Source organism: Physella acuta, unplaced genomic scaffold, assembly GCF_028476545.2.
Source record: "Physella acuta isolate Inbredline_101_S28 unplaced genomic scaffold, ASM2847654v3 ptg001015l, whole genome shotgun sequence".
Classification (NCBI taxonomy): Eukaryota; Metazoa; Mollusca; class Gastropoda; family Physidae; genus Physella; species Physella acuta.
The window spans coordinates 1-11,063 of record NW_026732532.1 but is presented as its reverse complement, the minus strand read 5'-3'; the positions used below and the strand labels follow the sequence as shown (position 1 = coordinate 11,063).

General features: G+C 35.6%; 1 protein-coding gene across 1 annotated transcript; it reads right to left on the bottom strand.

The window, feature by feature from the left end:
• LOC131954602 (uncharacterized) lies at positions 1 to 10,719 on the bottom strand (the record flags this gene model as incomplete). The annotated part of the gene is given in 7 exon segments (XM_059318377.1): positions 1 to 217; positions 3,698 to 3,926; positions 4,934 to 5,130; positions 7,070 to 7,274; positions 8,245 to 8,435; positions 9,345 to 9,518; positions 10,531 to 10,719. Coding segments are annotated over 7 exon segments (1,283 nt in total), but the record flags the coding sequence as incomplete, so codon positions are not given.
• Between the last annotated feature and the right edge of the window lie 344 nt (positions 10,720 to 11,063).

Here is an 11,063-nt window from a genome sequence, read left to right as displayed (position 1 = left end):
TTTGCCGTTCGATGTTAAGTAAAATAAACTTAGAAGTGATGTTAGAATATTTTTTTTTTATTTAATTAAAAAAAACCCGATGGAAAAATTTTTGACTGTTGCACACGGGTCCCAGTAGATTACAAGTAGAACTTTAGAATCCCAGCAATTGAAAGAAATATTAGATAGTTGCTTGCTTGCACGTTGCAGAATCCATTGGATGAGAACACAATACCCACTACATTTAGAAAAAAGAAACATTCACATTCTTATAAAGTTAAAGTAATTATATTGTATATATATATATATATATATATATATATATATATATATATATATATATATATATATATATATATATATATATATATATATATATATATATATTTATATATATATATATATATATATATATATATATATATATATATATATATATATATATACATAACAGAACTTACGCTGACCTTTCGCGTTTTTCTAAAACATTGTTAATAGTTATATAAATATATCAATATACTCAAAGTTGTCGAACCCCAAAAACACTTTAGAAATAAATCAATTTCTTAAAATCTATCTATATACTACTAAAAGTCAAGTTTGTTTACATGTTTGAATATTTATTTGTTTGCCTGATCGAAAATTGTGATATGTTCGACTCTATCTGGAAAGCTGTAAAATGGTATGCAGGTAGAGAATAATTTTTTAATGCAGACAGACTGTTGATCACAAATTTATTTAAAGACGTTAATTAATTTATTGATTTATTCCTACGCAGAATAACCCATTTTTTTTTAAAATATTTGAAAAGCCACTAGACTCGGCGGGACCGTGACGTCACAGGTTTTTGTTTACTCTTTAGTACAATAAAATGGCGGCGTCTATTGAAGAAAATTGTGTTCCCATTCAAAAGTTTAACGCGTTCTAAATCTAATTTTCTGTCGGTCATAACTTTAACAATACGTCCGTTTGCTGTATTTATTACGTTCCAACACTTATATCAATTTTAAACTGTCTTTTTTCATTTAGTTTTACAATAAATTTCTCTAGATTTAAAGATCTCTAGATCTATGCGCGGAGACTCAAAAGTATAGTATAAAAATTCATTTGTGACGTCACGAGAAAATAGCTAAGTTGGTAGCGTAGCCCGCTCTCATGTGGGTGGCACAGGTTCTAGACCAATATGTCAATGATATTTTTTTTTCAATTTTTTTTTTTTAGATGTGAATGATAAAGTTGCCTATCTGAACTTGGCAGGATACAGGGCAGGTGAAGTAGAGTTCATCTGTTTCTTTGTCCTAAGCATATGAAAGGATAGTGTGGTCAGAGACATGCTCGGCTGGAATCGTTTTTTAAACGATAAAAACATGTTGTCTGAGACTTGGCGGGACACTGGGCAGGTGAAGTAGAGTTGAGTAGGTCACATGTGACGTCAGTATATGAAGGGATAGTCCGAAATCGGTGTTTTCGGTGTTTTTAAAAGATATGAAACATATTTTTGAATGTGGGGTCTGTTTTTGTGACGATAAGTGGACACTGCAGTAGCGTAGCGAGGAGGGGGGTGGGAGGGGGAGTGGAGGCGGGGGGGGGGGGGGGGAGGGGAGGAGGTGGAGGGGGGAAGGGGGGCGGGGGGGGGACATATGTTGGGGCGCCAAAATGGTTTGGAAAAATAAACTGAAAGGTTGAGGGGGGTGCAAATCGAAAGTTTGAGTAGGGGGGGGGGGGGTGCACATCAAAAGTTTGAGGGGGGGGGGGGTTGAAAATCGAAATCTTGGGGGGGGGGGGGGGGTTAAAATCGAAAAGTTTGTCCCCGGGCGCCGGGAAGGCTCTCTATGCCTCTGAGTGACAGACGTGATGTTTTTTGATGGATGACCCCCGAAACCCACAGTTATCCAACGGATGACGGGTATTCTAGTATACTACTAAAACTCAACTTTGTTTACATGTTTGAATATTTATTTGTTTGCCTGATCGAAAATTGTGATATGTTCGACTCTATCTGGAAAGCTGTAAAATGGTATGCAGGTAGAGAATAATTTTTTAATGCAGACAGACTGTTAATCACACATTTATTTAAAGACGTTAATTAATTTATTGATTTATTCCTACGCAGAATAACCCATTTTTTTAAAAAATATTTGAAAAGCCACTAGACTCGGCGGGACCGTGACGTCACAGGTTTTTGTTTACTCTTTAGTACAATAAAATGGCGGCGTCTATTGAAGAAAATTGTGTTCCCATTCAAAAGTTTAACGCGTTCTAAATCTAATTTTCTGTCGGTCATAACTTTAACAATACGTCCGTTTGCTGTATTTATTACGTTCCAACACTTATATCAATTTTCAACTGTCTTTTTCATTTAGTTTTACGATAAATTTCTCTAGATCTAAAGATCAGCTATCGAAGGAAATTTATGAATCTAGCCTAGATCTAGATCTAGATCTAGCCTAGATGTAGGTCACTAGATTCAATGTAAATTCTACATCTAGAATCTATTTCAGGCCTTAATTATTTTATATAAATCTTTGTTTGGCTTATTTAAGATAAAATTTAATTTGAAAGTTAGTACTACTAGACTTATTTTTAGATCTAGATCTAGAATCTATACGCGTAAATCAAGTTGCATAAGGAGACACATAGTATAGTATAAAAATTCACTTGTGACGTCACGAGTAAATAGCTAAAATGGTAGCGTAGTCAGCTCTCATGCAGGAGGCACGGGTTCTAGGACCAATATGTCAATGAAATTTTTTTTTTCAATTTTTTTTTTAGATGTGAATGATAACGTTGCCTATCTGAACTTGGCAAGATACAGGGCAGGTGAAGTAGAGTTCATCTGTTTCTTTGTCCTAAGCATATGAAAGGATAGTGTGGTCAGATACATGCTCGGCTGGAATTGTTTTTTAAACGATAAAAACATGTTGTCTGAGACTTGGCAGGACACTGGGCAGGTGAAGTAGAGTTGAGTAGGTCACCTGTGACGTCAGTTTATGAAGGGATAGTCCGAAATCGGTGTTTTCGGTGTTTTTAAAAGATAAAAAAACATATATTTGAATGTGGGGTCTGTTTTTTGTGACGATAAGTGACACTGCAGTAGCGTACCGAGGAGGGGGGGGGCGGTAGGGGAGGGGAGGCGGGGGGTGGGGAGGGGAGGCGGGGGGTGGGGAGGGGGAGGCGGGGGGTGGGGAGGGGAGGCGGGGGGGAGGTGGAGGGGGGGAAGGGGGGGGGGACATATGTTGGGGCGCCAAAATGGTTTGGAAAAATAAATTGATAGGTTGAGGGGGGTTCAAATCGAAAGTTTGAGTGGGGGGGGGGGGGGGGTGCACATCAAAAGTTTGAGGGGGGGGGGTTCAAATCGAAAACTTTGTCCCCGGGCGCCGGGAAGGGTCGCTATGCCTCTGAGTGACAGACGTGATGTTTTTTGATGGATGACCCCCGAAACCCACAGTTATCCAACGGATGACGGGTATTCTAGTATACAATTAAAAATTGCAGTTAAATTGCAGTTGGATCGTGGATTAAGAAGCAATGTAGACATAGTTTTAGAAGGATATTTTCTTGTAACGTTATTTGATCATTTAATGGACGGGGTATGTAAAAATAGTTGAATAAACGTGATGTCGTTTATTGATGACACCTATTCTGTTTAAAAATAGTACAAAGACAGAGACGATACAGTACCTTACTTCTGTCACATCGTGCTTCCTGCCCTACTTACTGGACAAGCTCTGGCAGCCGTATGTTAAGTGGCCTTCATCCAGCATGTCCATGTAGCTGGCACTGCAACAGAACATGCCGACGTCGTCGGTTTTAAAGTCACCGATGATGAGTTCCACCGTGATTGAGTTCCTGTCTAAGTTTAACGTGTGGGGGTGGAGTCTCGCCATGGTGCTGTTGATCGACCAGTTGTGCTCCGAAGATGGAAGCATTATGTTTCTTACCGTGTGCTACACGTCGGGACAAAAAAAAAGATACTTACGGTAATTGAGAAGGCCTATAACGAAACTTTTTGTTGATTTTGAGGAAATCGGCTTATGAATTTTTAATTTTTTTTAAAAACTTTTTTTTTTATATTTTATTAATTAATTTATTTATTGATTTATTTATTGGTTTTTATGATAAAGTACGATTAAAGCATTTATATTTATGCACAACTTTTACAACAAATTTATATATGGGTAATTTTTAATGTAGGTTTTAAAAGTGGCCTGGTTAAATTTAAAAGAAGAATCGTGTATATTTTAAAGCACTGCTAAATTACTCAAATCATTATCCTGAGAACACAACAATAGACGCCATTAAGTTTACTTTAACATTGTATTAAAAGTGTCCAGAACAATCTCTGACAACTTATAACTCCAGGTGTCGCGGACAGTATTTGCCCTACGTAAACACACAGCTCATGTATTACATTCTCAAGGGACATAACTGAGTTATATGTTATACAAGGGACATAACAATTACTCACAAGATATAAATTTATAACCACTAATAAATTATGCTTAAAATAATTAATATGGAAGATTTAAAAAAAAAATTAAATGAACATTTAGACTACTAGCTGCAATAAAGTAAGTCCAAAATCCAGGAGGTTAATTGACAAGAGGTAATTGAAAGGGGATAAATGAGAGGGCGTAGTTGCTGCTGAAGGGGGGGGGGGGGGGGGTAACGTCGTGGGAGATGGCCGAGGGAAGTTGACAGGGGGGGGGGGTAATATCCTAGATTAAAAAAAAAACAACTCACTCTTGACTATAGTAATGACATATACTTCAAATACAGATAAGGAATAAACTTTCTAATGGGACAAAACTCACTTCTGACTCCATAATGTATATAAACACAGATAGTGGTCTAAAAATTAAAAAAAAATAAAAACCTCACGTTTGATTATAGTATTGACATATACTTCAAACATAAATAAGGAAGAAATTAAGTCTAATGTAACAAAACTCACGGTTGCCTCTAAGATGTTGACATATTCTTTAAACACAGACAACGGTAATCGTTGATGGTCCTCATTTCTCCAAGTCAGTTCCAGGTACTCCAAGCCTTTCGTTTCTTTAGGCACACCCGAAAGATCCGCGTCACATACCACTTTTACCGGATGGCCAATTATAGCTGAACTCTGAACTAGCATTGATTTGTTACTAACTGGGAATATAAAAATGTAAAAGTGTTCTATAAAATTGGTCCTGTAAAAACTTAATTAGCGTATGTCTAAGAGGTAGTTAAATGGGACGGAGTGGTCTAGCAGTAGAGAGCTGGACCGCTAACTCGTAAGTTTCGAGTTAGAATTCGGGTTCAAGTCAGTAGAGCGTCCCTGAGTCCACGCAACTCTGATGGGTAACTCACGTTAGGGAAAGTAAAAAGGCGACTATGCATAGTGCTGACCACACTATGTCTTCAAATGCCGAGGTCACATAAACAAGTAAACTCTACTTCATTTGCCCCATAGACCGTCAGGTTTGAAAAAGAAACTTTACTTTACTTTAAGAGGTAGTTAAGCTCCCTATACAGAACATAACGATTGTTATAACTGAGTCCAATATTGATGCTAGTGGGTTAACACCTACTCCCCACCCACCCCCTCCCACAGCTGAACTGGGACATCCCCGCCCTACTTAGAGAAGTGCAGGCTAGAGGTAATACAGGTCGCCTGGTCTTTGACCTGGGATGCAAATTTGGTGAAACACGTAATGGGATACCCTATTGTATTCGAGGTTAAGCCAGGGCATAGACCCCAAACTGGGTGGCGAGAGATAGGACAGTTGAACTTAAGCTTTGCTAGGATGTAGTCGTATTTTGTGGTGTAAAGTGTGGTAGGGCTGAACCCTAAAGCTTGCCACTATTTAGGTTCAATATTACTTTGTTATCCAAGACTAAAGTATAAACCATTAAAATGAAGGAGTTGAAATTGTTTTCTTGAACCTCTCACTGCAGTCATCAGTACCAATCATACTATTGTCATTCATAACAAAGATCTATAGAGCAAAGGAAGTAGAGCTCATTAGTTTCTTAACTGTGGCTTATAAATAGATAGTGTGCTTAGTGCCGCCTATTTTCCTTTATTTTCCCTTCCGTCTACACATCTTAGGTTCAATGAAGTAAGAAATTTTAATTTAAATGTATAGCCTACGTTAAATTGTGATTTTTTTTATTTCTAAAGAAGCGTAGGCTACAATAATTTCTTTTATTTATTCTAATCCGTATTATTATGTAGTAAACGTAGGTACAATATTAGTAACATTGTTATAGCCTAAGACTAACAGTATTTAAGTCAGTTCGATTATTAGTAAACCTTTTATAATTGCTGCAAATTTGGAACTCTTTGTGTTTTGCTTTGATGCCTAGAAACAAAAAGCCGCCATGTTGTTGTTTTTATTTTACCATGCGAATAATGCTCTAAAAAATTAATGTAGTTTGAAAATGTATATCTCTACCTGGCTAACGAGATATCGAATCGCAAGCGAGAGAGAGACCGAGACATGCAAGCCCTATTCATGTTAACACGGAGTATGTAACATGGTATTAATAAAAAAAATAATGTACCAGGATTTTTAAAAAAAATATGATTATAAAAATAACTATAGCACAACAGATGCGTAGCGCCCGGGGACAAACTTTCGATTTGCACCCCCCCCCCTCAAACTTTCGATTTCCACCCCTCTCAAACTTTCGATTTGCACCCCCCTCAAACTTCTGATTTCCATCCCCCTAAAACTTTCGATTACTTTTTACAACCCATTTTGGCGCCCCCCTAGAAATATCCCCCCCCCTGCCCCCCATCGCTACGCCTAAGTAGCACAAAAAGGAAAACAACAATCGGCTGGTCGAGTCGGTAAAGCTAAAATTAGCTAAACCGAAAAACTCTCGAACCATCTGCCTAAGGAGGCTCGACAGCTTCTAGAAAATAAAAAAAAACTGCTACATTGTAGTTTGTTCTTTATTAGACAAAGGCTATGGAAGCAAATCCAAAAAGGAAAGCAGGCTGACACGTAATACTTAATTGTATTGGAGGGAATTCCTCCACCACAAGAACTGAGAAAGAAAAAAAGAAAAGGCTACCTGCATTAAAACTTAATGTCCATACCTAGCACTTCTTGGCATCGCATGGAGGCTTGAAGGTGTTGGTTTGAATCGTAGTACATGCAATCACAACAAAACCGGCCGCTGTCTTCGATGCGAGAGTTCGTTATTGTGATCTGAACCTTAAATTGTCTCCTATCCAACCACATGAACTCATTGATCAATAGGGTTCCTTCTTTTGTGAATGTCCAGTGTGGTTTTGCTTTTCCCTTTACAACAATATTTTTTATTGATATATACATATATATATATAGGCCTATATATATATATATATATATATATATATATATATATATATATATATATATATATATATATATATATATATATATATATGTGTGTGTGTGTGTGTGTGTGTGTGTGTGTGTGTATGTATGTATATATATATATATATATATATATATATATATATATATATATATATATATATATATATATATATATATATATATATATATATATATATATATATATATATATATATATGTATATATATATATATATATATATATTATATATATATATATATATATAATATATATATATATATATATATATATATATATATATATATATATATATATATATATATATATATATATATATATATATATATATATATATATATATATATATATATATATATATATATATATACATATATATATATATATACATACATACATATCTATATGTTTATATATATGTTTATATATATATATATATATATATATATATATATATATATATATATATATATATATATATATATATATATATATATATGTATATATGTATATATGTGTATATTCAATTCATTCATAATGTGTTTATGTGGCAGATGAAGTAGAATTCATCTGTTTCAGAGACCTCAGCAAATGAAGGGATATTGTGCTCAGCACTATACCCAGCGGCCTTTGCTTCGGCTAACTTTAGTTAGGTACCCATCATTTTCTTAATTTATTAAAAGCGGGAAACCGATATTAGAAGTAGATAATGATCTCGTGAAATTCAAAAATACCTATATTGAAGCCATAAATTCAGTTGAATTAATATTATCTAAACGTTAAAAGTATTTCTTTAATATACGTGTACAATTATATTAATTTGGCAGACATATAACACATATGTACGTTTCTTTTTTTTACAATCATAATTAAACCTTACACAATAACTTACTCCGTGATAATAGGTGCCTTGAAACATGTGATATCCATTCACTTCCATAGCGCCTCTACCATTCCTCCAAAATATTTCCAGTTTGTGTACACCTAGCACACTGGCTGCCACCCCTGCTAGATCCGCGCTACAGTCGACTTTGAATGTTTCTCCTTCGATTACGTTTGGTTTCGTGATCGTTTTCATCGGAACTGGAACAATAGAAACATTTTGTAGTTTGTGTCCCTATGCCATAAATGATACTAATAACACAGCACATTTGCTTAAAATTCTTGCCCAAGTGTGTAAAACCCCGAGATGGACCACTGCAGCTTCAAGTAACCCCCCTCCCCCTCCCCCAGAAAAAAGTCTGAAAACAACACTGCACTAATCCAAGTGTGTAAAACTCCTTACAGTCAAAACCCCCGAGATAGATTACTGCAGGTTCAAGTGACCCCCCCCCCCACCCCTAGAAAAAAAAATTCTGAAAACAACACTGCACTGAACCAAGTGTGTAAAACTCCTTACAGTCACAACCCCCGAGATAGATCACTGCAGGTTCAAGTGACCCCCCCCCCCACCCCTAGAAAAAAAAAATTCTGAAAACAACACTGCACTGAACCAAGTGTGTAAAACTCCTTACAGTCAAAACCCCCCGAGATAGATTACTGCAAGTTCAAGTGACCCCCCCCCCCCACCCCTAGAAAAAAAAATTCTGAAAACAACACTGCACTGAACCAAGTGTGTAAAACTCCTTACAGTCACAGACCCCCGAGATGGACCACTGCAGGTTCAAGTGACCCCCCCCCCCCTCGAGAAAAAAAGTCTGAAAACAACACTGCACTGAACCAAGTGTGTAAAACTCCTTACAGTCACAGACCCTAAGATGGACCACTGCAGCTTCAAGTGACCCCCCCCCCCCCCTCCACCTCCTCCCTACCCCCCACACCCAGAAAAAAAAGTCTGAAAACAACACTGCACTGAACCAAGTGTGTAAAACTCCTTACAGTCACAACCCCCGAGATAGATCACTGCAGGTTCAAGTGACCCCCCCCCCCCACCCCCAAAAAAAAAATTCTGAAAGCAACACTGCACTGAACCAAGTGTGTATAACTCCTTACAGTCACAGACCCCAGAGATTGACCACTGCAGCTGCTCATTGCACGTGACCTGCGTAGCGCCGTGCACGACGTACCCCTTGTCGCAGACCGGATGACAGACGCTGCCGACAGTCTTGTTGCAGGCGGGTTCCCATTGGCCGAACGTCAGTGGTGGCAGCTCCCCACAGGTACTCACTAAATACAAGATTATACTTATATTCAAGCAAACATGTATTTATACTTATATTCAAGCAAACATGTATTTATACTTATATTCAAGCAAACTTGTATTTATACTTATATTCAAGCAAACATGTATTTATACTTATATTCAAGCAAACATGTATTTATACTTATATTCAAGCAAACATGTATTTATACTTATATTCAAGCAAACATGTATTTATGCGTATATTTAAGCAAACATGTATTTATACTTAATATTCAATCAAAACATATTTAATTAAATAGAAAAGTAAACATTATATATTATTTTGTTTCGATATAGGTGTTTCTATACATGTGTGTTGCTTATGTAGTGTACAATCCATTGTAGCTGCTTAATATATTGTGCTTAGCCACCTTATTCAAAGAGAAATACGCTGTTAGTTCGGGTATTAACATCAGTTACACGCATGTAGTCACATTAACCTAACGTACATGATATCGAAAAATCGTTTTTTATAATATATATATATATATATATATATATATATATATATATATATATATATATATATATATATATATATATTTAATATATGTATGTATATATATATATATATATATATATATATATATATATATATATATATATATATATATATATATATATATATATATATATATATATATATATATGTATATACATATATATATATATATATATATATATTATATATATATATATATATATATATATATATATATATATATATATATATATATATATATATATATATATTTATAAGCTCTCTCTCTCTCTCTCTCTCTCTCTCTCTCTATATATATATATATATATATATATATATATATATATAGGCCTATATATATGTGTGTGTCTCTGTGCGTGCGTGCGTGCGAGTGTGTGTATGTGTGGGGTGGGGTGGGGGTGGAAGTGTGTGTGCGTGCTTGCCTGCGTGCGTGCGTGTGTTTGTATGTAGGCAGTACTACAACCATAAACAAAATTAAAGTCTCTTGTTTTTACCAGTAGGTATGCACTGTCCAGGGGATGACCATTCGTTTAAAGTGACCATTTTATTGCACGAGATGCTCTTGGCACCGTTCACGATGTAGCCTTCGTTACAGGCGACATGGCAGACACTTCCGACTACCGGAAAACATGGAGACATCAAGGTGCCATTTTCTATGCTTGGTGGCTCGTCACATAAAGTAGCTAAAATGTACACGTAAAATTTAAAAAAAAAATTAACTTTGAAAAATGTATGTTTTTGTTGTTGTTTTTTGTTTCATTGTACTTTTTAAAAAAAAAGTTATATTACATCATTTTTATTATTCTAAATCAAACCAAAAAAAATGTTCAACATTCAGAAAATAAAAAAAAATATTTAGGGGAGTGAAAGGAAATGGTGAAAAGTCACAAATTTCACTTTTAGGATCTGTAGACAAGAATTGTGAACCTTTAACAATGCCAATGCACCAGATCCTAGTTCCGCATTTCAGATATCCCCCCTCTATCTATGTATACCCATGTCCTAACCCCTTTCTATTTATACCCAT